At 36.6% G+C, this 19,131-nt stretch overlaps 1 protein-coding gene across 1 annotated transcript in view; it reads left to right on the top strand.

The window, feature by feature from the left end:
- RNF141 (ring finger protein 141) overlaps window positions 1–13,567 on the top strand; it is a 39,180-nt gene extending 25,613 nt beyond the window's left edge. Inside the window, exons 5-6 of the mRNA XM_045557509.1 lie at window positions 5,588–5,695; window positions 10,695–13,567. Of these exons, the coding sequence (XP_045413465.1) occupies window positions 5,588–5,695; window positions 10,695–10,845 (259 nt within the window). The 3' untranslated portion in view covers window positions 10,846–13,567. The remainder of the gene's footprint in view (window positions 1–5,587; window positions 5,696–10,694) is intronic.
- The last annotated feature ends 5,564 nt before the right edge of the window (window positions 13,568–19,131 follow it).

Here is a 19,131-nt window from a genome sequence, read left to right as displayed (position 1 = left end):
AATTGTATCTTCTTTATCATTTAGTTCAAAGAGTCTTTTGATTTCCATCTTGATTTCCTCCTTAATGAAATACTCATTCAGAAGGTTGTTTAGTTTCCGTGACTTTGTGTACAGATGAGAGTTTCTGTTGGAGTTGATTTCTAATTTTATACCACTGTGGTCTGAGAAGATGCATGGTATAATTTCTATTTTTTTAAAATTTTTTGATACATGCTTTGTGGCCTAGGATATGGTCAGTCTCAGAGAATGTCACATGAGCTGAGAAGAAAAATGTATATTCAGTGGTTTTGGGGTAGAATGTTCTGTAAATGTCAGTCAGGCCCATTTGTTCTAGAGTTCTGTTTAAGTCCACTGTTTCTTTGTTTATTTTCTGTTTGGAGGATCTGTCCTGTTCTGTCAGAGGGGTGTTGAAGTCTCCGGCTATTATGGTATTGCTGTTTATCATTTTGTTTAGAGCAAGTAGGATTTGCTTTATGAATCTGGGTATAACTGAGTTAGATGCATAAATGTTTAGAATTGTTTTGTCTTCTTGTTGAATTGTACTCTTCACCATTACATAGTGACCCTCTTTGTCTTTCATTACTTTTGTTGATTTGAAGACTAAGCTATCTGGAATCAGAACTGCCACACCAGCTTTCTTTTGTATTCCCTTTGCTTGAAATATTTTTTTTTCATCCCTTCACCTTGAGTCTGAATGCACGCTTGTGGGTTAGATTTGTTTCCTGAAGACAGCAGATACTTGGCTTGTGTATATTTATCCATTCAGTCAGCCTATGTCTCTTTAGTGGGCATTTCAAGCCATTCTCATTTATTGAGAGAATTGATAAGTGGGGCCGATTTCTGTTCATCCTGTTGAGTTGAACTTTGTTGCTTTGTTTTCTCTCTTGAGCCATTGTGGTATCTGGCCTTTGACCTTTAGCTTTTGGATGATTTTATATTTGTGAATGTTTATTGTGCTGATCCATGTGTGACACTGTTTTGAGTACTTCCTGGAGGACAAGTCTTATCTTGATGAATTCCCTCAGTCTTTGCTTGTCTGAGAAGGTCTTTATTTCTCCTTCATATACAAAACTTAGTTTTGCAGGATACAGGATTCTAGGCTGGGCATTATTCTGTTTGAGAAGAGTGAGAATGTGACCCCAGTCTCTTCTTGCTTGTAAGGTTTCAGTTGAGAAGTCTGTCGTTGTTTGGATGGGTTTTCCTTTGTAGGTTACCTGCTTCTTTCACCTTACAGCTCATAGGAGGGCCTCTTTGGTGGTTATTTTGGTCAGTCTGATGACTATGTGTCATGGTGTCTTCCTCTTTGCATTGAATCTCTCAGGAGTCCTTTGAGCTTCTTATACCTGGATATCTAGATTTTTAGCAAGGCCTGGGAAATTTTCCTCTGTTATGTCCTCAAATAGCTTATCCAACCCTTGTGTATTTTCTTCTTCACCCTCAGGGATGCCTATGATTCTAACGTTAGGCCTCTTCACATAATCCCGCATTTCTTGTAGGCTTTGCTCTTTTCTCTGCTTTATGTCTGTGACTGACTTATTTAATTGAAAGGTGTTAACTTCAATCCCTGAGATTCTTTCTTCTGTTTGATCTGCCCTATTCTTGAGCCTTTTCACTGTGTTTTGTAATTCCTTGAATAAATTCTTCATTTCCAGAGGTTCTGTTTGGTTTTTCTTTAATATTTCAATTTCTTTAGTGAATTTTTCTTCCAAGTTCTGGATTTTTGTGTGTGTGTGTGTGTGTGGTTTCTTTGTGTTTCTTATCCATTTTGTCTTGCATATCATTGCGTTTTCTTACAGTTTATGTTCTAAATTCTTCTTTCATTTTAGTGTTCTGAATTTGGTTGATGTCCATTTCTAGAGAGCTGGTGTTCCCCCTTGGGGGGAGTGTGCTTTCCATTTGATACTTCATACTTCCAGAGTTCTTTTGCTGATTCCTTCCCGTCTTGATCAGCTGTTGTTTCTTACCTTTAGATTTTCATTTGAATAATGACACGCCCTGTTTAGTCTCTGAGCCAGTAGGTGGTGTTTGTAGGTGACACTTGCTAGAAGGAGCAGGCTGCAGTGTTGTTTTGGGGTCCTGTAACCAGCTCTTGTTACTCTGGAGAGGCACTCTAGTGCCTCAGGTGGTGGGTGGGACCCTGGGACTTCCAGATGTGTCCTTATTCTCCACCTCAGTGGGGGCAGGTGGGGGAGTGAGTCTGGGTGGAGCTGGGTGGGTGAGCCTGCCCACAAGCACCACAAATGCTGTTAGCAGGGGTCAAAGGTCTGTTCTCTGCTTCTGGGTAAAGGTGTCAGGGAGAGGCTGAAATGGCTCCACTCAGCCGAAAAGTCCGCATATGGGAGTGGGACTGTCTGAGACTCACAGTTTGGAGCAGGCCTTGTTGCTTTCCACCCTCCCCTATTCTGCAGTTTTTCTTGGGCCCCAGCCGGCAGGCAGAACCTCAAGCCAGTGGATCTCCCTGGCTGTGATGCGGGAGGAGGGTTGTCCCTCAAGCACCCTGAAGGCACACACACCTCAGTCACTTTGTTCACAAATATCCCTTCTGTGCCCTGGGACAATGCGATCAAGACCTGGGTGTACGGAATCTGGTCAGCAGGCCTGTCCCCTGGGCCCCGGAGATCAATCCCTGACCCTGCCAGAGAGAAGAGTGCTGGTCTCAAGTCACCCACGGGGTGCCCAAGCTGGATCAGTGTCTCTCCGCCTCGGGATTTGCCCCACTCTCCTGGAGTCACCAGGCAAGCAGCACCTGGGAGGGCTGGTGGGTAGGGAGCTCACAGTCTGAGTACCCCTCAGTCTGCTGTAGGGCCCCAAAAGGAAAGGTCCCGTTCCTTGCAGACATCTCCGAGTGGTGGCTAAATTGTTTCTCTTGGCTGCCATGGGTAGGGAAGGAGAAGGAGAGAATGAAGCAATATGGCACCTGCCAGTCAGCTCGGGTCTGTGGATCGGGAAGTGCCCCGAGGGAGCTGGGAGCCTGGTGCCCTGTCCACAAGAGGCTCACCACGCACTGGCAGCAGACGTCTCTGGGCTGGTGTTGGCAGGTCTCTCCAACCGCTCAGAAGCCCACCAGCAGTCCGAGATGCAAGGGAGGGGAAACTTAACAGCTCCACCTAGCCTTGTTGCTGGTCTCCAAGCCTCTCAGGGGCCTTTCTCCTTTCAGTTCTCCTGCGCAACTTCTTCCCATGGAGTCTCCTATAGTTTCAGGCACCCTTCCTTCCGAACCTCATCCGATCTGTTTGTCTGCCTGTTTATTATTTTTCACTTCTTCTAAAATCTGTCTGTCTTGCAGAGACACTCTGGCTGGCGGTTTTTCTTGTCCTCCATCTTGCCCCTCCCAAATCAACAAATTTTTAAGTGCTATTTCAATGTCTTATATACAGTGTTGTGCTATAAACCCAGCAGGGAGTGAAAACACATTAGAGATAGCTCTTACTCTTAAGAAGCTTATAGTCTAGTGGCTATACTTTGAAACATTTGTATGATCACAGAAATAATACGTGTTTGCTGAAGAAAATCTTAAGAATTACAGAGTAACACAGGATAAAAGAAATTAAAATCACTTCAAGAAACATTTATTGAGAATCTAAGACAAACGCCGTATATTCAAAGAGCTTAGTTTATGGAGAGACCAACTGATGAACAGTCAATATGCAATATTTAAGTTCTTTAATTGAGGCAAATGTTGATTTTGAGAGCAGAGAGATGATAATTTGAGCTGAGTTACTGGGTTTGGAATTTACTAAACTCACAAGGGCCTTTTAAGGAAAGGAAAATACCATGTACAAAGGTGTACGGCTTATTCAGGGGCACTCTTGAATTGTGGCTAGAGTAAAAGGTTCGACATCTTTTTTCTTCCCAAGAGGATGAAAGAGCTCATACAGGACAGAAACTGCCTTCTCTCCCTTTTGTGTTTCTGATAGCACCTGATAATGAAGACTAAGCTGTTCTTTCACTTATATGCCCATTATCAGCCTCAACATTTATAAGGCCTTCATGGCAGTGTTCATATTTTAAAGAGCTTTGTATCCTATGTGATGAATAAATTATACAATTATGCATCACATAACATTTTAGTCAATGACAGATTGCATAGATAGATAATGGTGGTCCCATGCGACTATAATGAAGCTGAAAAATTTCTGTCACCTACTTATGTCATAGCTGTCCTAATGTTGTAACACAGCACATTACCCATGTATTTGTGATGATGCTGGTATAAACAAATCTACTGTGCTGCTAGTTGTATAAAAGTATAGCCCATATGATTAGGTACAGTAATAATATTTGATGATGATAAATCACTGTATAACTGGTTTAAGTATTTACCATACTATATTTTTAATCATTATTTTAGAGTTTACTCCTTCTACTTAAAAAAAAAAAAAAAAAAAGTAACTAAGTCCTTCAGAATATATTCCAGAAGAAGACATTGTTATCATGGGAGATGACAGCTACATGCATGTTATTGTCCCTGAAAACCTTCTGGTCTTCAAGATGGACAAGATGTGGAGGTAGAAGGCAGTGATATTAATGATCCTGACCCCGTGTAGCCTAGGCTAATAGTGTGTGTTTGTGTCTTAGTTTTAACAAAGAAGTTTAAAAAGTGAAAAAATAAGAATCTTAAAAGCAGAAAAAAGTTTATAGAATAAGGACATAAAGACAGAAAATATTTTTGTATACCTCTACAATATGTTTGTGTTTTAAGTTGTATTATTACAAAAAAGTCAAAAAGTTAAAAACATTTAAAAGTTCATAAAGTAAAAAAGTTACAGCAAGCTAAGATTATTATTTAAGAAAGAAAACTTTTTTTATAGGTTTAGTGTAGCTTAAGTATATAGTATTTGTGAAGTCTACAGTAGTGTACGGAAATGTCCTAGGCCTTCCCATTTCACTCACCAGTCACTCACTGACTCACCCATGGCAACTTCAGCCCTGCAAGCTCCATTCTTGGTAGGTGCCCTATATAGGTGTACCATTTTTCATCTTTTATACTCTATTTTAGTGTACCTTTTCTATGTTTAGATATGTTTGGAAACATAAATACATACCATTGTGCTACAGTTGCCTGCAGTATTCAACACAGTAACATGCTGTACAGGTTTGTAGCCTAGGAGCAATAGGCTATGCCATATGCCTAGGTGTGTAGTAGGCTAGACTATCTAGGTTTGTCTAAGTACACCCTATGATGTTTGCACAGTGACGAAATCACCTGACATTTCTGGAGACCGTATCTCCATCATTAAGTGACATGTGACTGTATATTGGTTGAATTCATTTATATAAATTCAATATGACTAAAATGGGCTGAGTTATATAAAGAAAGACCTGAATATTTCTATTTTTTTGCCCATATTTTCTTTAACCATCACAGAATTTATCCAGTCTTTCTTATGAAATTTACCCCTGTTAGTACTTCTCTCCTTTGCTATCCCTAAAAGATGTTAATTTTAGTCTGATTTTACTGAAGTCATATTGTGCTTTATACTGTGGACACATAGATGCTTAATAACACTTTTTAAGGCAACAAAAACAAAGTATGAAGCATAATGACATAGAGTATCATTGTTTCAGCTCAGTTTTCACATTGCAGGGTAAAGCAGCTGACCGATGAGGAGGAGTGTTGTATCTGTATGGATGGGCGAGCTGACCTCATCCTGCCTTGTGCTCACAGCTTTTGTCAGAAGTGTATTGATAAATGGTAAGTTATCTACTGCTTTCATGGGATAGGCAAAGGTCAAATGGGATAGTGTATATGAATAAACTTTGAAAAGTATGAAAATAGTGTAGTTAAGTATGAGAGATTTTATTCTTTAGTACTTTGAATTTTATGGCATGCCTTCTGGTTAAAAATATTTTTATACCTGAAGTTTATAAAATGTGGGGATGTAGGTTAGTTTTGACATTTTACTTTTGCAGTAAGGAGATTTGTGCCTGACTTCAGTCTAAAATTAAACATTGTTCTCTATGTGTTCAGAAGTGATGAATTCTTGAATATTGGAACTGGAAGAACCTTTAGAAATCAGTAGGAAAGCTCATTATTTTATAAAATAAGAATTGAGCATTTAGGAGAATTTAGAAAAGTATGAATAAACTACATGTATTTAAAGTACATTTTGATATGTTTTGACATATGTACACACCCATAAAAACTATCATCACAATCTAGATATTGAACAAATCTATCACCCCCAAAAGTTCCTTCTCACACCTTTTCCTTAGTCCCTAGGCAACCACTAATCTGCTTTTAATCACTATAAAATAATTCGAATTTTCTAGAATTTTTATAAATGGAATCATATGTATATACTCCTTTTTGTCTGGCTTCTTTCATTCAATGTAATTATCTTGAGATTTATCCATGTTTTAGCATGTATCAATAGTTCATTCCTTTTTATTACTGAGTAGTATCTATTATAATGTGGATACCATAGCTTGTTTATCCACTCACCTGTTGATGGACGTTAGGTTTCCAATTTTGGGCTATTACAAATAAAGCTATGATACACATTTGTAGGCAAGTCTTTTTATGGACATATCTTGGTTTTTTTCTTGGGTAAATACCTAGAAGTGGAATGATTAGATTATATGGTAAGTGTTTAACTTTTTAAGAAACTGCTATTTTCTAAAGCAGTTGTACCATTTTACACTCCCACCAGCAGTGTGTGAGAGTTCTAGTTGCTCCACATCCTTGCCAATACTTTGTATGGCCAGACTTTTTAATCTTAGCCATTTTAATAGGTATGTAGTGATATCTCATTGTAGTTTTAATTTGTATCTCCTTACTAACTGAAGATGTTGAGCATCTTTTCATATACTAATTTGTCATCTGTAAATTGGTGAATAATGTCCATTCAAATCTGTGCCCATTTTTGTTGGATTTTTTCCATTTTATTGAGTTTTGAGAGTTCTTTACATATTCTGGATACATGTCGTTTATCAGTTATATGATTTGCAAATATTTTCTCCCACTCTGTGGCTTATCTTCTCTTTCTCTTAAGAATGTGTTTCAAAAAGTAAAAGTTTTTAATTTTGATTAGGTTCAATTTATCAATCTGTGATTTATGGATAGTGATTTTAATGTGGTATCTAAGAAATCTTTTCCTAACCCAGGGTCACAAAGTTTTTTCCCCGTCTTTTCTTCCAAAGTTTTTTAGTTTTTGGTTTTACATTTAGATCTATAAATCTTTTGAGTCAATTTTTATATACTATGAAATGTGAATCAAATTTCTTTTTTCTATCTTTTTTTTTTTTTGCATATGATATGGCTCTCCAAGTTCTCCAGCACAGTTTATTGAAAGGCTATCTTTTCTTCACTAAATTGTCTCTGCGCCTTTGTTAAAAATGAGTTGTTCAAATGTAGATCTATTTCTGGATTCTTCTGCCTTTGATCTGTTTGTCCATTTCACACTAATACCATAATATCTTGATTAGTGCACCTTTATGGTAAGTATCAGGAAGTGTTAGTTTTCCAATTTTGTTCTTTTTCAAAGTCCTTTTGTCCATTCTAGGTCTTTTGCATTTCAATATGAATTTTAGAATCAGCTTATCAATTTCTACAAAAAAGCCTACAAAGATTTTGATTGGGATTGGGTTGAATAAATATATCAGTTTGGGGAGAGTTGATTTCTTAACAATGTTGAATCTTCCAATCCACACACACACTGTATTTCTCCATTTATTTAGGTCTTCTTTAAGTTCTCTCAGCAATTTTTGTAGTTGTAAGTGTTGCATATCTCTGACAGATTTATCCCTAAATATTTCATATTTGTGTGTCATTTTAAATGTATTTTTAATTTCAATTTATGATTCTTGCTAGTATATGTTAATAGAAATACAATAGATTTTTGTGTATCAATCTTGTATTCTGCAACCTTACTAAACCCATTTATTAGTTCCAGTAGTTTTTTTGTAGATTCCTTTGGATTTTCTTGAATGTCTGAATATCATTTTTCAAAAATGTTTTTTCTGATACAAAATTCTAAACTGAGAGTATTTTTTCTTTCAGTACTTTAATGATGTTGCTCCACTCTCATCCTGCTTCCATTGTTTTTTATGAGAAATCTGTCATCCTTACCATTTTTCCTCTGTGGGTAATGTGCCTTTTTTCCCTTCTGCTTTTAAGGATTTTTTTTTTTTCCTCTTTTCACTGGTTTTGAGCACTTTGATTATGATGTGCCTTACGGTAGTTTTTTTCATGTTTCTTATGCTTGGGGTTTATTGAGCTTCTTGGATTTGTAGGTTTATACTGTCATCAAATTTGGAAAATTTTTCAGCCACTATTTTTTCAAATTCTTTTTCTATCCTCTTCTCTCCCTTCTCCTGGGATTCCATTTACCATAGATTAGCCTATTTGAAGTTGTCCCACAGCTCACTGATGCTATTTTTCTTCTTTTTTTCTTTTTGAGTGTTTTTCTCTGTGTTTCCTTTTGGATAGTTAATATTGTTATATCTTTTCAAATTCACTAATCTTTTTTTCTGCAATGTCTAACTTTTCATTTATCCTATTCAGTGTATTTTTTTAACCTAAGATAGTTTAGTTTTCATTTCTAGAAGTTTGAGTTTTTAATATTGTCTATGTCTCTACTTAATATCTTATATCTTTTACTTTTTTGAATATATGGAATAGTTATAATTTTTAACTTTCTTTTCTTTTTATTCTAATATCTGTATCAGTTCTGGGTTGTTTTGATTGATTTTTCTCTTTGTTTTTCTCTACCTGGTGCTCCTTTGTATGTCTGATAGTTGTTCATTGGATACCAGACTTTGTGAATTTTACCTTTTTGGGTGTTGGATATTTTTATATAACTATAAATATTCATGAGCTTTGTTCTGGAATATAGTTAAGTTACTTGGAAACAGTTTGATCCTTTTGGGTCTTGCTTTTACAAGTTGTCAGGCAGGACCAGAGCAGTATTTAATTTAGAGCTAATTATGCCCCACTAATGAGGCAAGACCCTTCAGAGTACTCTGCTCAATGCTTAAGAATTATGAGGTTTTCCAGTCTTGCTGGTGGCAACAGGCAGTATCCCAGGCCCTGTGTGAGCTTTAGAATACCATTCCCTCAAATCCTTTTGGGTGATTCCTCAGCCTCCTATAGTTTTCTCACGTGCACATGCTCATCAGCACTCTGATGTATATACTGGAGGGGGACCTCTGTAGATCTCCAGAATTTCCCTCTGTGTGGCTCTGTAGTACCCTGCCCTGTGAACTCTAGCTTCCTCGGCCTCCCGAAATGCTCAGCTCTCTCTCTTCAATTTAGGGAGTTTGCCAGGCTCCATCTAGGTTCCCCTTTCTTACTGTGTCAAGGCAGTAAACTGGGGCCGTTTAGTTATGTGGCTCACCTTCTTTGCTTCTCAAGTCTCAGGGATCACTGTCATTTGTTGCCTGTTGTCCACTGCTTTATATGAAACATTATGCGAAACCATTGTTTCATATAGTTTGTCCTGTATTTTAGTTGTTTTATGTAGGAAGATAAATCTGGTGTCTGTTGGCCAGAAGCAGAGGGTGACTATTTTTAAATTGTGATGTTTTTAGGCACAGAAGAGCACACATAATTATCTTGTAAAATATCTCTGGAGAACAAGAAATCAACCTGAATAATATATGCCAGCTCTAGCTTTCACATTTAGTTTTTGGAACAGATTTCTAAATTTTTGCACAAAAGCCAAAGAGCAATTGATATAATTTGATTACTTTGGTCCTTGATTTCACTAAGAGATGAAAAGAAAAAACATTTTTCCCTACAGGATATGTTTCTGGCTCAAATATGGTATTTTGGAAATTTCCAAAATAATGTTTGACCAAAGAAATCCCTTTGGAAAACATAGTCGTATTTATCTTATGAGTTTTTTCCCTGTCAGAAAAATTATTCTGCATGTAAAGTTCTTCTTTTATGTTAAACCTCATATGCTCCATTTTTATACAATTTCTTAAGGAAATCTTCCTGTTGCTTATGAACCATAGGAATTATTATCATACCTTTAAGCAAGCAATAAGTAGGTATATGGTTCAGTCATGTAGATATTACTTAGAAAAATAATTAATAATACTTTTTCCTGTTGTCATATTCCCCTGCCACTGCCAAGAAATTATTTCTAGAGTAATGGCTTCATTTAAATAATTATAAGTAAACATTTATATCTTGTGGTTTGACCAAATCTTCCATTGCTGAGAAGGAGTTTCCTCTTAGGACTCACAAGGAATTTTGATTGTAAAGGAAAACTTTACCTATTTAGGTACAGAGATATGAATTGCAGCATTGTTTGTAGCAACAAAAGAAAAAAGCCTAAATGTCCTTCTACAGGAGATTAGTTAAATAAATTATGGCATATCCATACAGTGTATGTTTAAAAAGAATAAATAGCTCTAACATGTGCTAATACATAAGAGTCTACAAGATATATTGACAAGTAAAAAAAGCAGTGAGATAATACACATACACGTGCACGCACATACATAAGCTTAATCATGCTTAGTCTATCTCTAGAGGAACATATAAGACTCTGATAACTGTGATTGCCTATGGGGATGAGAACTGAAGATTGTGATGGAAGGGAGACTTATTTTTCACTGTATACTTTTATGCTGTTTACTTTTTTTAAAACCACATACAACATGTATTACTTTTCATACAAACCCCCGTTTTTAAAAAAGAAGAAAAAGAAAACAAACTCTTCTTGTTTTGACTTCTCTAATAGGAGTGATCGACACAGAAATTGCCCTATTTGTCGCCTACAGATGACTGGAGCAAATGAATCTTGGGTGGTGTCAGATGCCCCCACTGAAGATGATATGGCTAACTATATTCTTAATATGGCTGATGAGGCAGGCCAGCCCCACAGGCCGTGACCTTGGGGTGAAGGTCTTTTGCTATTGTGGGCGACAGATACTTTGGTCATGGGGGAAGAATGCAGAAGAATGCAGGGTTATTGTGGCACGGACGCAGAAAAATCAATTTTCCCCGCCCTCTTATTTTTTCTATTCTGACAATTTGTCCCATTTTGTAAAATAAACTTTCCATGTCTTCCATTTATGGTAAACTAAAATTTGCTACTGTTTTAGACCATATTTTCCTATTATTTATCTGTTCTAATGTGTATTAGAACTAATTGCTCTTGAATCCTTTGCTAAAGGTAACAGCAACATTTCCAGAGGCTTCTGAAATACTATTGTTTTTCAGGGCAGAAGTATTCTGGAATCTTTTTAGTTAGGTTTAAAATAAACCTTTAATGTTAAAAAGTTGTAGCTATCTGAGAGAAAATTTTAAATGACTAAAAATGTAGACTACTTCCAAGTACATGTTACTACTAAAAACTAGTCTTTCTGCTGGAATCTAAGGACTATCTATGCCCTCTTGTGGTTAATTATTGTTCCTTTAATAATTTTTACTTGAAATGATCCACAATTATTTCATAACTTTAGTTGTGTGTTTTGGAACTACTGTACATGTTTTTTACTTAAGGTGTTTGGTTTTTGTTTTGTTTTTTGCCATGCTGTACAATTTGGGTGAGGTCTCTTAAGTTGGGTGTGACTGCCTTGCAAGTGGATTTCTGCTGGGGAATCTTCTTGGCTGTTCTGGAAATGCTTTCCTACAGCTGGGTAACTGTACTGAATGGTTTTGATAATGCTCACACAACTTAAGAGTTTCTGAAGGAAATTTTTCTGTATCACAAATACTAAATTTTATATTTCCAAATTATGATAAGTCATTCAATACTGGTTTATGGTGCTTTTATTTTCTTAACTTGAAGGCATCTTTCTGAGGTTTCAAAGTCCACAGATTTCTTAGATTAAGAGAGAAGAAAATAGGGTGAGGCTTTTTCACTGTATATACATATAAAACATCTCTGAAAATTAGAAGATAATTTGGCTTTCTTACTATTTCACTGTACTTCCTTTGAAATACTCTGAAAGAATATAGTAATAATGGAATTGTGATCTTCAGTAGCACCTCAACCATTCTTTTTATCAACTAAAATTTTTAACATTAACATTTCAGCATATAATAAAACAAGAATCTGTCTCCTTTAAAAAGTATTTTAACATTCCATGTAACTTTTCTGACCTATAATTGGTAAGTTGCCAATATCACTATTTTCCTAAATCAAGGTATCCAATTTATATTGCTAATTATTGATGACAGAATTTTTGGATACTAAAATTATAATAGGCATGCAAGTAAAATAAAATGCATTATAAGGAAAAACATCTGACCAAAGGTAGCTTGATTTTACCCAAAAAATACTGAAGACTAATCCATTGGCATTCATGATGGGGACACCTAACTACCAAATAGCCAAATACTCATTATGATGGAGGTTTATGCAAGCAGAGTACTTGGGGTTCTGTCATATCAATCTGGCAATACACTTGGTTGTGTGACTTTAAGAAAGTCTCTTCCTCTTGTTTGTAGGTTCCTACTTTAGAAACTGGGACTTTTTCTGTAGTTTTGACACTGTTTTAGCAGTGGAACCTTTTTTTCAAGTAAAATCTTACACACACCCCTTACACACACATGTGCATTCGCGTGTCCTCTACCCCACTATATAAAATTCATGTTTTATTAATATAAATTTCCTTATGTATTATATAAACTTTATATACTATGATAACTAAATATTAAGTAAACCAATAAAAACACATATTAATGCATTGGTGATATCCAGTATATTTGAATTTGGTGAGTAGCAGATTTGTATGATGGGAATTGGTTTTTAAATTAAGTTTTTAAATTTCTTTAAATTAAATTTGCAGAACCTTGAATCTCCTCCGTGGAACCGTAGTAGTCCATGGATCATATTTTGAAAACCTTGGGTTAGATGACCCTCTGAGATCTTGTCCAACTCTATGATTTTAAATTGTCCTTTTGGATTAGACTTGCTGAATTTAATTCAGATTGCTGAATTTAAAAATGTTTCTGAAAATAAGCAAAGTTACTTTATGGAGTTTGGGATCTTTCCAGGTATAGCCAATGATTTTATCTTCCTGAGTCTTTTACCTTTCAAGGAATTATTTAACAATGAGCTCAGTGACTTCATAGTGCCCAAACCTTTTTATTTTACCATGTTAGCTCAAAGACATTAACTGATCTACTGTGAAATGTAAAATGTTTTTATTAGCCTTATCAAATGAGCACAATTCTTTGCTCACTCCATAAAATTGAGTGATGATTCTTTAGATGTGAATGTTAGGTAGGTTCTACTGTAATAACTAATCGTAAAAGTTGTAAATTTGTTTGATGGATGAAATGTACACTTTTTGTATTCTGTACAGCTTTTTCGTTTTTAAAGATGATGTACTTAAATGTATTTATTATGATAGGAAATATAATGTGTGCCTTCTAGAATTTGTGAAATGGTTTCATAAACTCTTAAGGAATTTGTTTTGTAAGTTAGTTCTGTTTTCCCTATCCTGACTCAATAACAAAGGGTTTACTCATAATGCTATAGAACTTTAGTTTGAGAAAATGAATTTGACTATGTGCTGAATTTAGAGGTTGAAAGTAATAGTATCTGTTTTATTTTTAGGACAAACTGATAGATTGTGCAATAAATAATCTTTAGCAAATAAATCTTAGCTATTTGAGTTTTTTTCCTATGTAAGGTCATATTCTTATATACTAAATCTTTATGTCCCTTAGAGCAGTGGTCCCCAATCTTTTTGGCACCAGGGACTGGTTTCATGGAAGATAATTTTTCCACGGACTGGAGTGGGGTGAGGGGTGTGGTTTCCAGATGATTCAAGCCCATTACATTTATTGTATACTTTATCATTAGCAGAGAGGTTAACAATGTAATAATCATCTATATTTGCAGCCACTCCCCAGCACTAGCATCACTGCCTCAGCTCCACCTCAGATCATCAGGAATTAGATTCTCATAAGGAGCTCACAACCTAGATCTCTTGCATGCACGGTTTACAGTAGGGTTCGCCCTCCTATGAGGATCTAATGCTGCTGCTGATCTGACAGGAGTAGCAGCTCAGGTGGTGATGCAAGCAATGGGGAGAGGCCATAAACACAGATGAAGCTTCACTGGCTTACCTGTCGATCACCTACCGCTGTGCAGCCTGGGGATGGGGGGCTGCAGCCTTAGAGGACTATTCTGTATTGTGTCCTGGGAGTTTGTGATTGTGTGCTATGTTTTAAGATTCATTTCAAATTGGTATCAATTTCCTTATATCTAATATATATCTGGATAATAAGGCTTCTTGAAAATATCTTTTCGTTCAGAAATTTTTTTAACATTAGGAAGTTGGGTTTATTAAAAGCCAGTCTGAAGAATTTGCATTTTTTTTTCTTTTTTTTTTTGGTATTTTATTTTTTTATTATTATTTCAGCATATTGTGGGGGTACAAAAGTTTAGGTTACGTATATTGCCCTTGCCCCCCACCCCCCCAAGTCAGAGCTTCAAACATGTCCATCCCGTAGACAGTAGGCATCATAGTCATTATGTATGTATACACCCATCCCCTCCCCGCCCCACATCTGCCCAACACCCAATTAATGTTATTCCTGAATGTGGTCTTAGGTGATGATCAGTGAAACCAATTTGATGGTGAGTACATGTGGTGCTTATTTTTCCATTCTTGGGATACTTCACTTAGTAGAATGGGTTCCAACTCTATCCAGGAGAACATAAGAGGTGCTATATCACCATTGTTTTTTGTGGCTGAATAGAACTCCATGGTATACATATACCACATTTTATTAATCCGCTCATGTATTGATGGGCACTTGGGTTGTTGTTTCCACATCTTTGCTGTTGTGAATTGTGCTGCTATAAACATTCGGGTGCAGATGTCTTTTTTATAGAATGTCTTTTGTTCTTTTGGATAGATGCCCAATAATGGGATTGCTGGATCAAGTGGTAGGTCTACTTGTATCTATTTAAGTTATCTCCATATTGCTTTCCACAGAGGTTGCACTAGTTTGCAGTCCCACCAGCAGTGTATGAGTGTTCCTGTCTCTCCGCATCCACGCCAACATTTATTGTTATGGGACTTTTTGATAAAGGCCATTCTCACCGGAGTTAAGTGATATGTCATTGTGGTTTTGATTTGCATTTCCCTGATGATTAGAGGTGTTGAGCATTTTTTCATATGTTTGTTGGCCATTCTTCTGTCTTCTTTTGAAAAATTTCTGTTCATGTCCTTTGCCCACTTTTTGATAGGGTTGTTTGATTTTTTTCTTGCTGATTTTCCTGAGTTCTAAATAGATTCTAGTTATCAGTCCTTTATCGGATGTGTAGCATGCAAAAATTTTTTCCCATTCTGTAGGTTGTCTGTTTACTCTCGTGACAGTTTCTTTGGCTGTGCAGAAGCTTTTTAATTTAATCAGGTCCCATTTATTTATTTTTGTTGTTGCTGTGATTGCCTTAGGGGTCTTCTTCATAAATTCTTTGCCTAGGCCAATGTCTATAAGAGTCTTTCCCACATTTTCTTCTATAATTCTAATAGTTTCACACCTAAGGTTTAAGTCTGTTATCCACTGTGATTTGATTTTTGTGAGAGGTGAAAGCTGTGGGTCCTGTTTCAGTCTTCTACATGTGGCTATCCAGTTTTCCCAACACCATTTATTGAATAAGGATTCTTTTCCCCAGAGTATGTTTTTGTCTGCTTTGTCAAAGATTAGGTGGCTATATGAGGATGGTTTTATATCTGGATTCTCGATTCTGTTCTACTGGTCTGTGTCCCTGTTCTTGTGCCAATACCAAGCTGTTTTAATAACCACAGCCTTGTAGTATAGTTTGAAGTCTGGTGAATTAATACCTCCCATTTTGTTCTTATTGCCTAGAATTGCTTTTGCTAACCAGGGTCTTCTCTGGTTCCATACAAAGCGTAAAATTATTTTTTCTATATCTGTGAAAAATGATGTTGGTAATTTAATAGGGATTTCATTGAATCTGTAGATCACTTTGGGTAGTATAGACATTTTAACAACGTTGATTCTTCCAATCCACGAGCATGGTATGGTTTTCCACCTGTTTACGTGCTCTGCGATTTCCTTCCTCAGTGTTTCATAGTTCTCCCTGTAGAGGTCTTTTACCTCCTTAGCTAAATGTATTCCTAGGTATTTTACTTTCTTTGTTGCTGTTGTGAAGGGAATTGAGTCTTTGATTTGGTTCTCAGTTTCACTGTTATTGGCATATATGAATGCCTCTGATTTGTGTGTATTGATTTTGTATCCTGAGACTCTGCTGAATTCATTTATCAGTTCCAGGAGTCTCTTGGTTGAATCCTTGGGGTTTTCTAGATATACTGTCATATCATCAGCAAAGAGTGAGAGTTTGATCTCTTCTGTCCCCATTTGGACACCCTCGATTCTGCTCTCTTGCCTGATTGCTCTCGCAAGGACTTCCAGCACTATGTTGAATAGCAGTGGGGACAGTGGGCAACCTTGTCTGGTTCCAGTTCTAAGTGGGAATGCTTTCAGTTTTTCCCCATTCAGTATGATGTTGGCTGTGGGTTTGTAATATATGGCTTGTATAATTTTTAGGTAAGTCCCATCTATGCCTATTTTGTTAAGCGTTCTTGTCATAAAAGGGTGTTGAATTTTGTCAAGCGCTTTTTCTGTGTCTATTGAGAGGATCATATGGTCTTTGTTTTTGCTTCTATTTATGTGGTTAATTACATTTATAGATTTGCAGATGTTGAACCATCCCTGCATCTCTGGGATGATAGCCCACTTGCTCATGATGGATTATGTTTTTGATAAGCACCTGAATTCAGTTTGCCAGGATTTTGTTGAGAATTTTTGCATCTATATTCATAAGGGATGTTGGTCTGTAGTTTTCTATTTTTGTTGCATCCTTTCCTGGTTTTGATATTAGAGTTATGTTGGCTTCATAAAATGTGTTGGGGAGGATTTCATCTTTCTCGATATTATGGAATAACTTTTGTAGGACAGACACCAGTTCTTCTTTGTAGGTGTGGTAGAATTAGGATGTGAAACCATCTGGTCCTGGGCTTTTCTTTTGGGGGATGTTTTTTATTGCTGTTTTGATTTCAGTTCTTGAAATCGGTCTGTTCAGGAATTGTATTTCTTCGTGGTTGAGCCTGGGGAGGTTGTGCATTTCTAAAAATTTGTCCATTTCCTCCACATTTTCCACTTTGTGTGCATGAAGGTTTTTGTAGAATTCATAGATATCATCTTGTATCTCTGTGGCATCAGTTGTAATTTCTCCTTTCATGTTCCTGATGGAGGTTATTAGAGATTTTTCTTTTCTGGTCTTAGTCTAGCCAAAGGCGTGTCGATTTTGTTTATCTTTTCAAAGAACCAACTTTTTATTTTATTAATCTCCTGTATAGTTTTCCTGTTGTCCAGTTCATTCGGTTCTGATTTGATCTTATTAATTTCACTCCTTCTGCTAGGTTTGGGGTTGGTCTGTTCTTCTTTCTCCAGCTCTTTGAGTCTATTCATTAGGTTGTCTTTTTGATGTAGGCATTTATGGAAATAAACTTTCCTCTCAGGACTGCTTTAGCTGTGTCCCACAGATTTTGATAACTTGTGTCTCCTTTGTCATTTAATTCAAAGAATCTTTTGATTTCCATCTTGATTTCCTCATTTATGAAATGGTCATTCAGGAGAAGGTTGTTTAGCTTCCACGACTTTGAGTGGAATTTCTGTTAGGATTGATTTCTACTTTTATTCCACTGTGATCTGAGAAGATGCACGGTATAATTTCTATTTTTTTTTAATTTTTTAAGACATGCTTTGTGTCCTAGGTTATGGTCAATCTTAGAGAATGTCCCATGAGCTAATGAGAAGAATGTATATTCAGTGGAGTTTGGATAGAATGTCCTGTAAATGTCAGTCAGGCCCATTTGTTCTAGCATTCTGTTTAAGTCCATTATTTCTTTATTTAGTTTCTGTTTGGAGGATCTGTCCTGTGCTGTCAGTGGGGTGTTAAAGTCTCCGGCGATTATGGTGTTGCTGTTTATCATTTGATTTAGTTCAAGTAGGGTTTGCTTTATGAATCTGGGTGTACCTAAGTTGGGTGCATACATATTAAGTATAGTTATGTCTTCTTGTTGAACTGTACCCTTCACCATTATATAGTGATCATCTTTGTCTCTCATTACTTTTGTTGATTTAAAAACTAAGTTATCTGAAATTAAAACCACCACGCCAGCCTTCTTTTGGCTCCCATTTGCTTGAAATATCAATTTCCATCCCTTTATTTTCCATCTAAATGCATCTTTGCAGGTTAGATGAGTTTCCTGGAGACAGCAGATACTTGGCTTGTATTTTTTTATCCATTGGGCCAGCCTATGTCTCTTGAGTGGGGAGTTCAAGTCATTCACATTTTTTGAGAGAACTGATAGGTGGGGCAGATTTGTGTTCATCCTGTTGGGTAAAACTTCATTGTGTGTTTTCTCTCTTGAGCCATTGTGGTATCTAGCCTTTGATCTTTAGCTTTTGAGTAGTTTTACATTTGTGAGTGTTTCTTGTGCTGGTCCCTGTGCAACTCTGTTTTGAGTACTTCTCGGAGGGCTGGGCTGGTCTTGGTGAATTCCCTCAGTCTTTGTTTATCTGAGAATGTCTTAATTTCTCCTTCATATATAAAACATAGCTTTGCTGGGTACCGGATTCTAGGCTGGGCATTATTCTGTTTCAGAAGAGTGAGGATGGGGGCCCAGTCTCTTCTTGTAAGGTTTCAGTTGAGAAATCTGGCATTATTCAGATTGGCTTTCCTTTGTATGTTACTTGTTTCTTTTGCCTTACTGCTCAAAGAAGGGCCTCTTTAGTGGATATTTTGGTCAGTCTGATGACTGTGTGACGTGGTGTCTTCCTATTTGCAATGAATCTCCCAGGGGTCCTTTGGGCTTCTTGTACCTGTATATCTAGATTTTTAGGAAGGCCTGGGAAATTTTCCTCAATTATCTTCAAATAGCTTATCCAACCCTTGTGTATTATCTTCTTCACCCTCAGGAATGCCCATGACTCTCATGTTAGGCTTCTTCACATAATCCCACATTTCTTGCAGACTCTCTGGTCTTTTCTCTTATTTCTTTGCTCTATCTCTGTGACTGACTTATTTAATTGGAAGGTGTTATGTTCGATCTCTGAGATTCATTCTTCTGTTTGGTCTACCCTGCTCTTGAGGATTTCCACTCGGTTTTGTAGTTCCCTGA

Source organism: Lemur catta, chromosome 7 (assembly GCF_020740605.2).
Source record: "Lemur catta isolate mLemCat1 chromosome 7, mLemCat1.pri, whole genome shotgun sequence".
Classification (NCBI taxonomy): domain Eukaryota; kingdom Metazoa; phylum Chordata; class Mammalia; order Primates; family Lemuridae; genus Lemur; species Lemur catta.
This window is presented reverse-complemented; position numbering and strand designations above follow the sequence as displayed.